This window comes from Haliotis rubra, unplaced genomic scaffold (assembly GCF_003918875.1).
Source record: "Haliotis rubra isolate DU_JTF1 unplaced genomic scaffold, ASM391887v1 Scf964, whole genome shotgun sequence".
NCBI classification, from domain to species: Eukaryota; Metazoa; Mollusca; class Gastropoda; order Lepetellida; family Haliotidae; genus Haliotis; species Haliotis rubra.
In genome coordinates this window covers 161,935-180,632 of record NW_025767706.1, presented here as the reverse complement: position 1 = coordinate 180,632, position 18,698 = coordinate 161,935, and the positions used below count along the sequence as shown (strand labels likewise).

Below are 18,698 nucleotides of genomic sequence, written 5' to 3'. Positions count from 1 at the left end.
GTGTTACTGGTGTTGATGGTTTATGAGCATGTGTTACTGGTGTTACTGGTATCATGAGCATGCGTTACTGATGTTACTGGTATCATGAGCATGTTACTGGTGTAACTGGTTTTATGAGCATGTGTTACTGGTATCATGAGCATGCGTTATTGGTGTTACTGGTATTATGAGCATGTGTTACTGGTGTTGATGGTTTTATGAGCATGTGTTACTGGTATTATGAGCATGTTATACTGGTGTTACTGGTTTTATGAGCATGTGTTACTGGTATTATGAGCATGTGGTACTGGTTTTATGAGCATGTTATACTGGTGTTACTGGTTTTATGAACATGTGTTACTGGTATTATGAGCATGTGTTACTGGTTTTATGAGCATGTTATACTGGTGTTACTGATTTTATGAGCATGTCTTACTGGTATTATGAGCATGTCTTACTGGTGTTACTAGTTTTATGAGCATGTGTTACTGGTATCATGAGCAGGTGTTACTGGTGTTACTAGTTTTATGAGCATGTCTTACTGGTATTATGAGCATGTGTTACTGGTGTTACTAGTTTTATGAGCATGTGTTACTGGTATCATGAGCATGTTATACTGGTGTTACTGATTTTATGAGCATATCTTACTGGTATTATGAGCATGTGTTACTGGTATCATGAGCAGGTGTTACTGGTTTTAAATGCATGTTATACTGGTGTTACTGGTTTTATGAGCATGTGTTACTGGTATTATGAGCATGTTATACTGGTGTTACTGATTTTATGAGCATATCTTACTGGTATTATGAGCATGTGTTACTGGTGTTGCTAGTTTTATGAGCATGTGTTACTGGTATCAAGAGCATGTGTTACTGGTGTTACTGGTATCATGAGCAGGTGTTACTGGTGTTACTGGTTTTATGAGCATGTGTTACTGGTGTTACTGGTATCATGAGCATGTGTTACTGGTGATACTGGTATCAAGAGCATGTGTTACTGGTGTTACTGGTTTTATGAGCATGTGTTACTGGTGTTCCTGGGTTTATGAGCATGTGTTACTGGTGTTACTGGTTTTATGAGCATGTGTTACTGGTATCATGAGCATATGTTACTGGTGTTACTGGTATTATGAGCATGTATTACTGGCATTATGAGCATATGTTACTGGTGTTACTAGTTTTATGAGCATGTGTTACTGGTATCATGAGCATATGTTACTGGTTTTACTGGTATAATGAGCATGTGTTACTGGTGATACTGGGTTTATGAGCATGCGTTACCGGTATTATGAGCATGTGTTACTGGTGTCATGAGAATTATGTTACTGGTGTTACTGGTTTAATGAGCATGTGTTACTGGTGCTTTGAGCATGTGTTACTGGTGTTACTGGTTTTATAAGCATGTCTTACTGGTATTATGAGCATGTGTTACTGGTGTTACTGGTTTTATGAGCATGTCTTACTGGTATTATGAGCATGTGTGACTGGTTTATGAGCATGCGTTACTGGTGTTATGAGCATGTGTTACTGGTGTCATGAGCATTATGTTACTGGTGTTACTGGTTTTCTGAACATGGGTTACTGGTGCTTTGAGCATGTGTTACTGGTGTTACTGGTTTTATGAGCATGCGTTACTCGTATTATGAGCATGTGAGACTGGTTTATGAGCATGTGTTACTGGTGTTACTAGTTTTATGAGCATGTGTTACTGGTATCATGAGCATATGTTACTGGTATTATGAGCATATGTTACTGGTATTATGAGCATGTGTTACTGGTGTTACTGGTATCATGAGCATGTGTTACTGGTATCATGAGCATGTGTTACTGGTGTTACTGGTATTATGAGCATATGTTACTGGTATTATGAGCATGTGTTACTGGTGTTACTGGTATCATGAGCATATGTTACTGGTATTATGAGCATATGTTACTGGTGTTACTGGTATCATGAGCATGTGTTACTGGTATTATGAGCATATGTTATTATGAGCAGGTGTTACTGGTATTATGAGCATATGTTACTGGTGTTACTGGTATCATGAGCATGTGTTACTGGTATCATGAGCATATGTTACTGGTATTATGAGCATGTGTTACTGGTGTTACTGGTATCATGAGCATATGTTACTGGTTTTACTGGTATTATGAGCATGTGTTACTGGTGTTGATGGTTTTATGAGCATGTGTTACTGGTATTATGAGCAGGTGTTACTGGTTTTATGAGCATGTTATACTGGTGTTACTGGTTTTATGAGCATGTGTTACTGGTGTTACTTGTATTATGAGCATGTGTTACTGGTATTGTGAGCATGTGTTACTGGTGTTACTGGTTTTATGAGCATGTGTTACTGGTATTACTGGTATCATGAACATGTGTTACTGGTGTTACTGGTTTAATGAGCATGTGTTACTGGTATCATGAGCATACTGCTTATAATACCAGTAACACATGCTCATAATACCAGTAACACATGCTCATAGTACCAGTGAGCCATTGTTTGTACAGCACTATGCCTCAAGTTGTTTCAACAGCACTGGAGGTGTTGCAGAAGGCCATTTTGACAACTGATTTATAAAACTACAGAAGTCATGAAAACTTGAAACTACCAATACTAGACGAATCACCTTCAAAAAAGAGTTTGGCACAAAGGCTGTGCTGAAAATATTTGTAAACAATAAAAGTAGGTATGCAGCGACATGTAGGACAACAAAGGAAGTTTGTGAGAAGTTTGGTGCTCCCAGGCTGATAGCCTCATGGATTGACGGACAGACAGAAGACTCACAAAGATCAATGACATGACACTCTAGTAAAGAATGTCAAGATGAATTTGAAGCAGGTGAAATCAGAAGATAATAAATTACCTTGGAGATGTCCAAAACAGTAATTCAGAACATGGAACTTACACAATGGCAAAGTAGTGAACCACAGCCCCTATCAACATCAGACCCATGCAGCAGGCAACAATGGAGAAGTTGGACACTTTCTTGATGCCACGGATTCCATAGTAAGACTTGTCTTCATACGCTGCGTCCTTGCTATGGTTGCGCATGTGCCAGATGGTCTCGTCCCAGAAGGGCTCCCCATCAGTGTACCTGCAACATCAACAAGCATGACACCGTCATGACCCAACACTGGTCAGCTATCATATCAAACATGGAGATAGATAATGGTAAAAAAGCACATAAAGTCTTGTATTAACCATGTAGGCTAAAATATGCAGTGAAATATCTTTTATATACTTACACAATGTGATTCATGAATCTACCAACAACTTACACTTCGTAGCCCGAACAAACACCACCCAACATGAATCTACCAAAAGCTTACACTTTGTAGCAAGAACAAACACCATCCTACAGATAGCTGCCAATAACACCATCCTGTAGATAGCTGCCAATAACACCATCCTGCAGATAGCTGCCAATAACACCATCCTGCAGATAGCTGCCAATAACACCATCCTGTAGATAGCTGCCAATAACACCATCCTGCAGATAGCTGCCCAAAACATCATCCTACAGATAGCTGCCCAAAACACCATCCTGCAGATAGCTGCCTAAAAGCCCATCCTGTAGATAGCTGCCAATAAACCCATCCTGCAGATAGCTGCCAATAACCCCATCTTACAAATAGCTGCCAATAACACCATCCTGCAGATAGCTGCCAATAAACCCATCCTGCAGATAGCTGCCAATAACCCCATCCTGTAGATAGCTGCCAATAACCCAATCCTACAGATAGCTGCCAATAACCCAATCCTACAGATAGCTGCCAATAACCCCATCCTGCAGATAGCTGCCAATAACCCCATCCTACAAATAGCTGCCAATAACCAATCTTGAAGGTAGCTGCCAAGAATCCCATCCTGCTAATAGCTGCCAATTACCCCATCCTACAGATACCTCCCAATAACCCCATCCTGTACATATCTGCCAATAACCCCATCCAACGGGAAGGTACCAATAACCCTATTCCACAGGATGCTACCAATAGATCCATCCCACAGGAAGGTACCAATAACCCTATTCCACAGGAAGCTACCAATAGCCCCATCCCACAGGAAGGTACCAATAACCCTATTCCACAGGAAGCTGCCAATAGCCCCATCCCACAGGAAGGTACCAATAACCCTATCCCACAGGAAGCTACCAATAACCCCATCCCATAAGAAGCTACCAATAGCCCCATCCCACAGGAAGCTAACAATAGCCCGATCCCGCAGGAAGCTACCAATAGCCCCATCCCACAGGAAGCTACTAACCACCCTATCCCACGGGAAGCTACAGTGAACTGACGTCACCAATGCTACAGGAATTCCACCTGCTGGACTCACCCATTTGGAGAGGGGCCATATGGAGGAGTTCCAGGGCCACTCATGTGCTTGTGGTGGAGTTGTGAAGACAGGCTCACATCATAGTCATGGCGATCAGATGACTTGCTCAGCACAGAATATGCTGCATTTAATTTTACAAATTTTTCATGAGTCTTAGGATCATTCCTGTTAACATCAGGATGCAGCTGAAACAAATTTGGAAATTTTAAGTATAAATTGTATATTTATAATACTTATCCTATCTCAAGGGATGCACTTCTCTCTCTTACTTCAACCTTGGAGTGGAAACGTGCTGTAAGCAGACTTAAACAAATTTTCTGGCCTCTCTCCCACCCGATCACTCCCCACCACTCCCATTCCGGGACACCTCAGCAGTCCCTGGAAAGCATGCAGGGCGCTGAGGCTGGTCACATGACACCTCTCTCTTGTCATTCTACAATTCGATTCTACCAGCCACCACTGTAGATGGGAATGAAGCATTGAAGGTAGTAGGCTTGCTGTGTGGGGATCGCCGATCCTGATATAAGGTCAGAGGAACTGTTGTAACGGCCGAAGTTGCAGTTGTCCCGAGGGTAGGAGCTTGGGCTGACGTCAGCAGACCAAGGAGCTCTTGCAACTGATGAAGACTTCGGGGTTGAGTCAGTGCTAGGGGAACAAGTCTTTGAATCTTGACAAACCGGTCTTGGGGAACATACATCATGTCGATAAACTGGAGGCATAGCGTCGGGATCAGTTATGACTTCTTAAAATTGATGAGCCATCCTAACTGGTGAGGTAGCTAGATGTAGAACCCAGATGATAGATGTACCACACCACCACCGAGTACTCAAGTTCTCTGATCATATGAGAAGACCAGTCGAAAGTAGGCCAAAGAGTTATAGCTGAGATAACTGCCTTGAACTCCAGCTCATTAATGTGGAGGGTCAGTAAGTCGCATGACCACAGTCCTGCTACTAGTAGATCGTGAAGATGAACTTCCGCATCCTTCAAGTGATGTGTCTACAAAGAAGCAGTGTCAAGTAAACTCTCCTGCTGACATTCTATTCGTCGAGTCACCAGTGTGAAGAATCAATGAAGGGAGAAGGATCGACGCTTGGTGATCAGCGTTCCATAGGAACGGCCGTAGAAACCTCTGGATCGACCATAGTCATGGTAAAACTCTGGACGGGAAAACTAGGGCTGACATTAGAAAACAATAATTACTAGCGGAGGGATGCGTTGATTTGGCGATCTTGAATGCCGCACTAAAACAAGATCGCTGTCTCACTGTCTCGGTATAAAGCTGCCTGTCTTGCACTTCACTGCTAGTCGTTGTTTTGCAGATGTAGTAGTCCCCTGTAGATGCAGTGCGCAGGCATAGCATACAGTCGAATATGTTGTCAAAACTCCACACACACTAATACTCCATGTGATATACAGTGGAAAACTGTATAGAAGCCAGAGTGGCCGTCTACCAAGCTATCTCGCTATAACACTGCCTGGCTCGCGCCTCACTGCTCTCTTCTGTAATTTGCAGAATGCAGTAATTCCCTGTGCATGGTATAAATCCAGAGCGCAGTCATTGCATTCTGTTGAATATATAGTTGAAACTTCACACACACGAATATTTCCCATGTGATAATACAGTGAAACGGTATAGTAACCAGCGTAGTCAACTATCGAGTGCCAAAGAACTACCAGTGTACCTCCAGTCAGTGTAGAAGTTGTAGGAGGAAATGTCGATCTCTTGAGCTAGTAGGCAGTCGTCAATGTAAGCCTCAAACATGATGCCTCATCGAAGCAGAATCTGAGTGATGTGTATCATAATGTTGGTTAAAAGCTAGTCGTAGAATGTCAACCAAGAGGATCCCCATTAGTAGTGGTCTGTAGAGCTTGTATCAGCGCTGAGGGGTAGATTCGCCGAACGTGTCGCTCGTCAGCGGTAATTATAATCGGTAGTTAGTAGCTCCAGCTGAGTGTAGATATAATGAAGGAGTCTCGCTATGGAGGAAGGAGAGGGGAATCGGCAAACATTGACTGGTGAGATTACCGTAGTGAACTCGGTGGTGGACTTGATGATACTAATACAGAAACGCATCTAGTTGCCGTACTTGCTTCAAAACCGTTGCCATGACTTGCACTATCAAGTCAAAATCCATGAGAAGGTGAAGTTGTATATCATGGGAATAATCTCAAGACATGGGTAGGTTCAGCTGCAGCGCTCTAGATGTAGCTTGCAATGAATAGGTGGTAATGAACAGGATCACCAAAGCAGACAGGTTCGCCGAACCTAACGTGAAATTCGAAGGCTGAGTCAAAGTGTCCGAGACAAAAGGGGTTAGTGGAACATATATCAGTTCACAGTCTAAAGAGGGATTGCGAAAGGTGGTTGGTGATGAATCCCAACAGAAGTCACCGAATTGGCAGGGATCACCAAACTAGAAAAGGATGGCCGCACTGGCAGGGATCGCCGAACTGGTAGGTATAGACGCACTGACAGGGATTGCTGAACTGGTGGGTATCACCGAGATTGTTGAACTGAGTGGGAGCGCCGAACTGGGCTGAAGCTCTGAACCAAACAAGAGCGCCGAACTGGGCTGAAGCGCTGAACTGAACGGGAGCGCTGAACTGGGCTGAAGCGCTGAACCGAATGGGATCGTCAAACTAGGTTGAAGCGCCGAACTGAATGGGATCGTTGAACTAAGTGGGAGTAACGGCCTATCTGTCATCTTGGCTGAACGGATCAGGATGAAAAAGACGTCGTAAGTTTCACTAAAGTATGAGTCAAACGGGGTGTCTAAGAAGTCCACATTAAGTGAAGGTGAATAGCGCCGGGTAATCTTGAAGGGACGATCCTGCGTGGATTCCTTGGAAGTCGGGGGGACCCTCTGAAGATGTCCACCTGTCTCTGTCTGCTACTCTACTGTTGAGACCAATGACACAGATTACTTTCCCCATAATGTAGCAAATCAGAGTAGCAGACAGAGACAGCTTATACATGTCTACACACGCGGGCGACAAGAAAGAGGATGACAAGAGAGGGGTGTCATGTGACAGGCCTCAGCGCCCTGCATGCTTTCAAGGGACTGCTGAGGTGTCCGGTAATGGGAGCGGTGGGGAGTGATCGGGTGGGAGAGAGGCCAGAAGATTTGTTCAACTCTGCTTACAGCATGTTTCCAGTCCAAGGTCGAAGTAAGAGAAAGAAGAGCATACAGTGAGATAGGATAAGTTTTAAACAATAAGTATTTTGCTTGATGTTTATCTGGACCTTCACACAGTATCTTTGGGTCACACTAGTCCAGTCCCTGCTGAATTCAGCAGCCCTAAAACAGCTATATTCAGCAGTATAAACAAAAACAATTTTTGCATAAATTCTGCACAATTACAGATTATATAATATTTTTTATGAATATTAGCATCCTTCACGTTCCTCTTCCTTCATACCAACTCCCCCAAACACAACCCCTTCATAATGGACCCTATGGAAACAGCATGGTCTGGGTGATCCCCATGTGTTCCTCACGTTCCTCTTCCTTCATACCAACTCCCCAAAACACAACCCCTTCATAATGGACCCTATGGACACAGCATGGTCTGGGTGATCCCCATGTGTTCCTCACGTTCCTCTTCCCCCAAAACACAACTTTCATGCCCTATGGACACAGCATGGTCTGGGTGATCCCATGTGTTCACAACTTTTCATACCAACTCCCCAAAACACAACCCCTTCATAATGGACCCTATGGACACAGCATGGTCTGGGTGATCCCCATGTGTTCCTCACGTTCCTCTTCCTTCATACCAACTCCCCAAAACACAACTTTCATAATGGACCCTATGGACACAGCATGGTCTGGGTGATCCCCATGTGTTCCTCACGTTCCTCTTCCTTCATACCAACTCCCCAAAACACAACTTTCATAATGGACCCATGGTCTTGATCACCATGTGTTCCTCACGTTCCTCTTCCTTCATACCAACATGGTATGGACACAGCATGGTGGGTGATCCCCATGTGTTCCTCACGTTCCTCTTCCTTCATACCAACTCCCCAAAACACAACTTTCATAATGGACCCTATGGACACAGCATGGTCTGGGTGATCCCCATGTGTTCCTCACGTTCCTCTTCCTTCATACCAACTCACCCAAACACAACTTTCATAATGGACCCTATGGACACAGCATGGTCTGGGTGATCCCCATGTGTTCCTCACGTTCCTCTTCCTTCATACCAACTCACCCAAACACAACTTTCATAATGGACCCTACTGACACAGCATGGTCTGGGTGATCCCCATGTGTTCCTCACGTTCCTCTTCCTTCATACCAACTCCCCAAAACACAACTTTCATAATGGACCCTATTGACACAGCATGGTCTGGGTGATCCCCATGTGTTCCTCACGTTCCTCTTCCTTCATACCAACTCCCCCAAACACAACTTTCATAATGGACCCTATTGACACAGCATGGTCTGGGTGATCCCCATGTGTTCCTCACGTTCCTCTTCCTTCATACCAACTCCCCCAAACACAACTTTTTAATGGACATAATGGACCCTATTGACACAGCATGGTCTGGGTGATCCCCATGTGTTCCTCACGTTTCTCTTACCTTCCCAAAACATACCAACTCACCCAAACACAACTTTCATAATGGACCCTACTGACACAGCATGGTCTGGGTGATCCCCATGTGTTCCTCACGTTCCTCTTCCTTTCATAATGGACCCTATGGACACCAACTCCATACCAACTCCCAAAAGTTCCTCTTCCTTCACCAACTCCCCAAACACAACTTTCATAATGGACCCTACTGACACAGCATGGTCTGGGTGATCCCCATGTGTTCCTCACACAGCATGGTCTGGGTGATCCCCATGTGTTCCTCACGTTCCTCTTCCTTCATACCAACTCCCCCAAACACAACTTTCATAATGGACCCTATGGACACAGCATGGTCTGGGTGATCCCCATGTGTTCCTCACGTTCCTCTTCCTTCATACCAACTCCCCCAAACACAACTTTCATAATGGACCCTATTGACACAGCATGGTCTGGGTGATCCCCATGTGTTCCTCACGTTCCTCTTCCTTCATACCAACTCCCCAAAACACAACTTTCATAATGGACCCTATTGACACAGCATGGTCTGGGTGATCCCCATGTGTTCCTCAATTCGTTCCTCATACCATTCCCCAAAACACAACCCTCTTCCTTCATACCAACTCACCCTCTTCCTTCATATACCAAACACAACTTTCATAATGGACCCTATTGACACAGCATGGTCTGGGTGATCCCCATGTGTTCCTCACGTTCCTCTTCCTTCATACCAACTCCCCAAAACACAACTTTCATAATGGACCCTACTGACACAGCATGGTCTGGGTGATCCCCATGTGTTCCTCACGTTCCTCTTCCTTCATTCCAACTCCCCCAAACACAACTTTCATAATGGACCCTACAGCCAGGTGTTAGAGAAGCACGTGCACAAGTGCCCACCAAGTTATTGATTCATTAGCCTGTGCTGTGCCGTCTCCATCCTTTCTCGCGCACCTGGCTGTCCCTTTCTCTGCACTCCTCCCTCGTAACAAATAGTGAACTGTGTCAAAATTTTAATGATAGTTTCTTAAAGAACTTTTTTGGTGGAGTCCGGAAAATTTTCAAATATAAGAAAGCTGTTGGGTATTAGTAAATGAGAAACATGTGTACTATTCATATTTATGTGGCAATTTTGTACAATGATACAATTTGCAATTCATCGGTCCGTTTCTGACTCAAACGGACTGTAGGCATTTTACTGATGGTGTGTCCATGTACCTGCTAATCTGTCTGATGTTCCTTATGTGGTAATAACCAGATTTGCAGATGTTACTGACGTGATTGTCCATGCTTCATGTTGAGTCAAAGATGACACCTAGATTTCGAGCATGGCTTTCTGGTTGGACAAACGTGTCTCCAATTTGAACTGCAGGGACCTTGCAGCCCTGCGTGTCTAATAAAAACCCAGGTTCAACAGCAGGGACCAGGTTCATACAGAATACAAAACCAGCATACAGAACATGCAAACCAGGTTAATACAAAACCCCCAGGTTCATACAGAATACAAATACCAGGTTCATACAGAATACAAATACCAGGTTCATACAGAATACAAATACCAGGTTCATACAGAATACAAATACCAGGTTCATACAGGTTCATACAGAATACAGAATACAAATACCAGGTTCATACAGAACACAAATACCAGGTTCATACAGAATACAAATACCAGGTTCATACAGAATACAAATACCAGGTTCATACAGAATACAAATACCAGGTTCATACAGAATACAAAACCAGGTTCATACAGAATACAAATACCAGGTTCATACAGAATACAAAAACCAGGTTCATACAGAATACAAATACCAGGTTCATACAGAATACAAATACCAGGTTCATACAGAATACAAAAACCAGGTTCATACAGTATACAAAAACCAGGTTCATACAGAATACAAAAACCAGGTTCATACAGAATATACACACCCAGTTGATACAGAACATATACACTCAGTTCTGAGACATTTTTGGTTTTTCATTTAAAACTGTTTACCCAAACGCACCCAGTGCATAGTAGACGCATCGCCTGAATACACCCGGAGATGAGTGCATGTGAAATGCGAAGTAGGTTTGCATATATAAGACAGTGGTCACTGATACACTGGACCATTCATTGCTATTTCTTTCTATTCGCTCCTTTCGTTCCATTCGTCCTATTAGTTTTTTAGGTATTTTGACTTGTAGGTTCATTTGGCTATTGTGGTGTTAGATTGTTAGATTGTTGAACTTGTTGTTAGAATATTGCAGGGTCAGACATTAGACAATTAGTGGTATTTAGCAGTTTCATTTAAAAGTTCACTTTCATCTTTAAGAGAATCATGTTTAGTTCCTTGTAAATCATCCATATTTTCTCACTGAAAATAGTTATCACGTTTAGTTCCTTGTTTAGGCCAAAGGTAAGTTTCAAAATTTTAGTTGATTAGGTTTTCAGTCACATAGCATAGCTGTGCATATTGCTTATTTCCACTGCAGTTCATACAGAACATACATACATGGTTCACACAGAACATACGTGCAGTTCATACAGAACATACATACAGTTCATACAGAACATACCGCAGTTCATACAGAACATACGCGTACAGTTCATACAGAACATACCGCATTACAGTTCATACAGAGCATACAGAACATACAGAGCATACAGTTCATACAGAACATACACGTACAGTTCATACAGAACATACATGCATACAGTTCATACAGAACATACCGCATACAGTTCATACAGAACATACCGCGTACAGTTCATACAGAACATACCGCGTACAGTTCATACAGAACATACCGCGTACAGTTCATACAGAACATACCGCGTACAGTTCATACAGAACATACGTACAGTTCATACAGAACATACCGCGTGCAGTTCATACAGAACATACCGCGTACAGTTCATACAGAACATACGTACAGTTCATACAGAACATACACGTACAGTTCATACAGAACATACCGCGTACAGTTCATACAGAACATACGTACAGTTCATACAGAACATACCGCGTTACAGTTCATACAGAACATACATACCGCGTTACAGTTCATACAGAACATAACAGTTCATACAGAACATACCGCATACAGTTCATACAGAACATACCGCATTACAGTTCATACAGAACATACCGCGTACAGTTCATACAGAACATACCGCATTACAGTTCATACAGTACGCGCAGTTCATACATATACAGAACATACCGCATTACAGTTCATACAGAACATACACGTACAGTTCATACAGAACATACCGCATTACAGTTCATACAGAACATACATGTACAGTTCATACAGAACATACCGCGTACAGTTCATACAGAACATACCGCATTACAGTTCATACAGAACATACCGCATTACAGTTCATACAGAACATACGCATTACAGTTCATACAGAACATACCGCGTACAGTTCATACAGAACATACCGCGTACAGTTCATACAGAACATACCGCATTACAGTTCATACCAGAACATACAACAGTTCATACAGAACATACCTACATGGTTCACATGGATTAAACACATACATGGTTTGTACAGAATATACATAATTCACACATACCTGTTTAGAGAGTTGAAGGAAGGCTTTCCGAATATCTTCTGTGGTGGCAGATTTCTCAACACCGAGGACTTCATAGTGGGTTCGAGACATCAGCCTGCAGCACAATATTACAACTATTACATCCCATGATTCCAGAAGGACATTGACGAACTGAAATAAGGATTGGAAAGTTTGTAACTGCTCTGTTACAGCCCACTCCATTATAGCCAGCTCTATTACAGCCAACTCCATTACAGTCAGTTCTATTACAGCAAGCTGTAACAGAGCTGACTGTAACAACTTTAATGTAATGGAACTGACTGTAATGGAAATTAACCCCGTAACAGAGCTGGCTATAACAGAGCTGGCTGTAATGGATTTGGCTGTAACAGAGATGACTGTAATGGAGTTGGCTGTAGCGGAGCTGGCTGTAACAGAGCTGACTGTAATGGATTTGGCTGTAACAGAGCTGACTGTAATGGATTTGGCTGTAAAAGAGCTGACTGTAATGGAGTTGGCTGTAACGGAGCTGGCTGTAACAGAGCAGAATCAATTCAATTTCTTGCGACCATTGGGTGCGCGTGTGGCGTTGAGCGACGCTTAGGTGCTCTGTTACAACTAGCTCTGTTACAACCAGCTCTGTTACAGCCAACTCCATTATAGTCATTTCTGTTACAGCTAGCTCTGTTATAACTAGCTCTGTTACAGCCATCTACAGCGCTCCTACAGCCAGCTCTGTTACAGTCAAATCCATTACAGCCAGCTTACAGTAATTACAGTAAGTTCTATTACAGCAAGCTATGTTACAGTCAGCTGTTACAGCCAGCTCTGTTACAGTCAGCTCTGTTACAGCAGGTCTGTTACAGCCAGCTCTGTTACAGCAGGCCTGTTACAGCAGGTATGTTACAGTCAGCTCTGTTACAGTCAGTTCTGTTACAGCCAGCACTGTTACAGCCAGCTCTGTTACAGCACGTCTGTTACAGCCAACTCAGTTACAGCCAGCTCCATTACAGTCAGCTCTGTTACAGCCAACTCCATTTGTCAGCTCTGTTAGTCAGCTCCATTACAGTCAGCTCTGTTACAGTTAGCTCTGTTACAGCAAGCTCCATTAGTCATTTCTGTTACAGCTAGCTCTGTTACAGCCAGCTCCGTTACAGCCAACTCCATTAGTCAGTTCCATTACAGTCAGCTCTGTTACAGCAAGCTCCGTTACAGCCAACTCCATTACAGCCAGCTGTTACAGCCAACTCCATTACAGTCAGCTCTGTTACAGCCAACTCCATTACAGTCAGCTCTGGTACAGTCAGCTCTGTTACAACTAGCTCTGTTACAACTAGCTCTGTTACAGCCAGCTCCGTTACAGCCAACTCCATTAGTCAGTTCCATTACAGCCAGCTATGTTACAGTCAGCTGTTACAGCCAACTCCATTACAGCCAGCTCTGTTACAGTTAGCTGTTACAGTCAGCTCTGTTACAGCCAGCTCTGTTACAGCCAGCTCCATTACAGTCAGCTCTGTTACAGCCAACTCCATTACAGTCAGCTCTGGTACAGTCAGCTCTGTTACAGTTAGCTCTGTTACAGAGTTGTTTAGAGCTGACTGTAACAGAGTTAACTGTAACAGAGCTGGCTGTAATGGAGCTGGCTATCAGGGTTCGTTTGAGTGCGTGACCAATTTTTTCGATTTAGTCCAGCGCTTCTCTAAGCGGCAGGCAATTATCTCAGATCGGCAGCTAGCATCACCGAGTTCGGTCCTTACGCGAAAGTTGTTGTTTTGTTAGATGCGCCGTCGTAATCTTGCAGGTTTAGTTAAATTCGGCATATCAGTTGACTACCACCATGGCGACTGGCTAAGCGTCGACAGAGGCGGCGGTTTTCTCGTGTGTTTATTCATGAGATCGATTATAAGATGGAGTGCAACGAACTGCTCAAACAAATGTTGGATGATGATAATAATAATAAAAACGACAAGCGAGAGAGACTGGTGGCTCTCGCGGTCAGCAGCAAAGCCAAACAATACTTGGGTGGTGGGGGCGACCACAAACCCGATAAGATTCACAAAATGCCATCCAAAAAAATCGACAAGCTGTACGCAAAATAAGAAGCCAGATGACGAAAACCATAGGGTCTGTCATAACGCAGATCTACACCGGCTTAGCGTCGTACTTCCTTCCCATTCCGCTGGGAACGTCGACTTTATCTGTGGGAAGATCTCGAGAAATATTCGTTCATCGACCACGCTTTGAGCGCCGTCAGCTGTGTGCTATACCACAGATACGGCATGTGTTTAGCTCCTGTGACCGCGGCGATCATCACGGCAAAGCATTGTCAATTTAAAGATGAAAAAAATAATAATGATAATAATATACAACATGGATGCGCATCCGGAGGAAACGACAACGCCGACAGAGGAGGAAGCAACGACACCGATACGACTAGTCACCACCATCAAGAATCCTAAACAAGTCGCCACCGGTAGAAAAGGTGGTTTAGCCAAGCACCACAAAAACAAGCATTGCCACTAAGGTGACATAATCACCCACCGCAAATTATCAAATCAAACTTATAAAGTAATGAAAGTTCAAGATGAAGTTAAATGTCAACAAAAACATGACTAATCAACCTCTCTTGATATCTGGCTCTTTAGTTGTTCAAACAAACACATATTTTCAAAACAGGAAACAATTATTTCATGTACGCTCCAACATGGACTGCTCCGCAAAACATATTATTTATGTTATTATATGCCAAGGGTGTCATGAAGAATACATTGGACAAACGGAGTGTTTGAGGGACAGAATGCGCGTCCATAAACAACAGATTAAGGACCCCAAAACAGGTCCCCTTAAACGCTCACATCGACAAATGCGCAGCAGGAAAGGAAATAAAATTTAAAATATTCCCTTGTTTTCATTGTGCTACTAGTACTGTCAATTTAAAGCCGCCAATGTGACATCATGGCAACACCGCTTCACAACATTTGTATACAGTTGCATTGTGACGTCATGAAAAAGTGACGTCATAGCATAATCCGTTTAACTGTAATCACTTCTCCCTGAAGATAAAAGTGAAACATGTTGGAGAAGATCCGTGTCGTGTGATTATTTCAGAAACTTCTTCTTATATATATTTTATATATACACAAACCTGTCGAACTACGGTTCATGCAGACGAAGCACGTCATAGGTAAGTATCTGAGAGGCTGGAGGATGGACGTTGACAAAAACATGGACGTCGGCATCCAACCCCTGATCTGAGGAACTGAACGATCTGGGAATCCTCAAATTTCAACTCATTATGAGAATGTCGCTGGATAAACAGCAGACAGACTGCACCACCAAGCACATCCAGCATTACTTCAGAGTCAAGCAAGAAGTCGCGACTCAACCCAAATCCATCGACGCGTCCATCGACACCTCATTTGCAATAATACTAGAATCCCTGGAACGCTTCACGCACATGGGCTCGGGCTGGGTCGTGAACACGATCGACACGGTCTACCTGGACATAGCGAACTACATGCCGTTCAAAGGAGGGTCGTACCTGGACCTGCCACCGTACTACAAGAAAAAACAAGCCATGATCAATGTAAAAAACAAAGGCGATGATTGCATGAGGGTTGCGATCAGATCCACGAAGTTTCCAGCCAAAGCACATTCAGACAGACTTTCGGGCTATCCCGAAGACGATGGGATCAACTGGGACGGCATAGACAAACCCACCCCCATCTCCCAGGTCACCAAAATCGAAAAACAGAACGACAACATAGCCATCAATATCTTCGGACACAAAGGGAATAAAACGATAGTGCACAGGATCAGCTCCCTCACAAACGAACACTGCAAGACGATCAATATATTCATGTTCCAGAAAGGCGACAAGTATCACTACACATGGATAAAATATTTCAACAGACTCTTGTACGATCAATCGAAGCATAAGGGAAAAAAACACTTCTGCGAAAGGTGGCTGCACGGCTTCACGCAAGCCGACCTGCTGGAATCCAACTGGGAGGATTGCCGAGGCGTGGGAGAGACGGCCATCCAAATAGTCATGCCCGACGAAAATATAAACACGCTAAAATTCTTCAACCACAACCCCGTGCCCTACGTCATCTACACCGACTTCGAAGCCCTCATCAAAACCGTTGACACAGTCGCGCCGTCGTCCCCGGAAAAACGTTTCACATAAAACGCAAGAACACAAAGCCTGCGGGTTCGGGTACATGGTCGTTCGATCCGACGGGAAAACAAACTCTCCCGTGGTCTACAGAGGTCCCGATGCGGCAAAACGATTTCTCGCGTGTTTGCAACTCGAAGAGAGACAAATAAGGAAAGCATTGTCAAACCCTACTTCCATACGCTGACAAAATGGGACAGGTTCCTTCATGTACGAGCTCTATATTGCCATGTGTGCTGGGGACTTCTTAAAAATGATACCGTTCAAGATCACTGACACATCACCGGTAAGTACAGAGGTGCCACTCGCAACGCGTGCAACCTGAAGCTTAAAATCGATCCCAAGACCATCAAAGTCCCCGTCGTGTTTCACAATCTTCGCGGTTACGATTCTCACCTGATAATGCAGGCCATCACGAAGGTCAACAGCAAAATTACGTGCATCCCCAACAACATGGAAAAATACATCTCGTTCTCGTTCTGATAGCGTTCAGTTCCTGCTGTCATCTCTAGGCAGTCTGGTGAACGCCAACAACCAGAACGACTTCAACATCACCAATTGATACACCAACGCCGAGACTCGACCTCTGCTGCTGAGGAAGGGCGTCTACCCCTACGGGTACATGGACGATTGGTCTAAGTTCGACTAGACGCGATTACCTCCCATCAACCGCTTTTACAGCAACTTGACCGATTCCAATATCTCTCAGGACGATTACGCGCACGCCCTCAAACTGAGCTGCAAGGAATTTGGCACTACCACAATCTGTACTTGCAAACGGAAGTGCTGCTGCTGGCCGACGTGCTGGCTGAAAAACGTGCTCGAAACAGTATGGCCTGGACCCTGCGTGGTATTTCTCCTCCCCCGGTCTCTCTATGGACGCCTTGTTGAAAAAGACCTGCGTGAAACTGAAACTACTGACGGATTATGACATGAACCTGTTCGTGGAGAAAGGCCTACGAGGAGGGATTTCGATGGCATCCAAGCGATACGCGAAAGCCAACAACAAGTACGTTCCCGGTCACAACCCCGGCAAACCAACCAAACACATCCTCTATCTCGACGCCAACAACCTGTACGGCTGGGCCATGAGTCAGTATCTCCCCACCGGGGGATTCGAATGGGTCTCCTCGCCCGAGATGATTGACGTGAATAGCATCGCGCCGGATTCGGATAAAGGCTACATGCTCGAAGTGGACTTGGACTATCCCGCAGAACTACATGAACCGCACAACAGCTATCCCCTAGCTCCCGAACCAAGCTCTGTACACCAAGCCTTTTTTCGTTAATGTGAAATTAGTCCAATGCTCACTTAAAAGTCAATATTTCAATATTTTCATCAAATTTTGCATGCACATCAGTAGTAGTATACACAATGGGGCTACGGGATTAGGGACTCCTCAAGGGCTCAGTTTAAAATCTCTGCATATGTCATCACAATCATGACATATGCCCATGTCTACACAATCACTGTCTGATCACATAGGCTACTATTTTGACCATGTCAACACAATCACTATCTGATCACATAGGCTACTATTTTGACCATGTCAACACAATCACTGTCTCTGATCACATAGGCTAGGCTACTATTATGTCCATGTCAACACTAATCACTGTCTCTGATCACATAGGCTAGGCTAAGAGTCTATGCATGTGCATTAATAAAAAATAATCAAAACTCAATAATACAAAATTTTGATAATTTATCTTTGGCATTTTCATTTATTTCACATTACACTTTTTAGGTCTCAAAAGTGTTTTGAAACACTTTAGAAATACAATGATTTCCAACTTACACACCTGATGCAACGAGTGAATAGGTGCCAGCTCGATCGACAGTGGCAGCCAGTCCCGGTGTGTCTGATATGCCCACTGACAGCATACATCCTCCTTTTGTAGCTGGCAGCCTGCACACTGTCATCTGTAACACCATAGGTCACAGAATGTCACTGTGTCTGGAATGAGCGTTAAAAGGGCTGAGACAATACTGTCAATAAAAGGAATTCGATCCAAACAAGCCATACAGTAACAGAAGCAATGCTGTTTATTACATTGACACTTC

The 18,698-nt window shown here is 43.8% G+C and overlaps 1 protein-coding gene across 1 annotated transcript in view; it reads right to left on the bottom strand.

Annotated features, from left to right (window-relative positions):
* The window catches only part of LOC124265169 (dnaJ homolog subfamily C member 4-like), a 37,159-nt gene extending 18,572 nt beyond the window's left edge, over positions 1-18,587 (bottom strand). The window contains exons 1-4 of the mRNA XM_046699957.1: positions 18,437-18,587; positions 12,478-12,571; positions 4,316-4,500; positions 2,886-3,074 (exon numbers count right to left, since the gene is read on the bottom strand). Of these exons, the coding sequence (XP_046555913.1) occupies positions 2,886-3,074; positions 4,316-4,500; positions 12,478-12,571; positions 18,437-18,522 (554 nt within the window). The 5' untranslated portion in view covers positions 18,523-18,587. The remainder of the gene's footprint in view (positions 1-2,885; positions 3,075-4,315; positions 4,501-12,477; positions 12,572-18,436) is intronic.
* Positions 18,588-18,698: the final 111 nt, after the last annotated feature.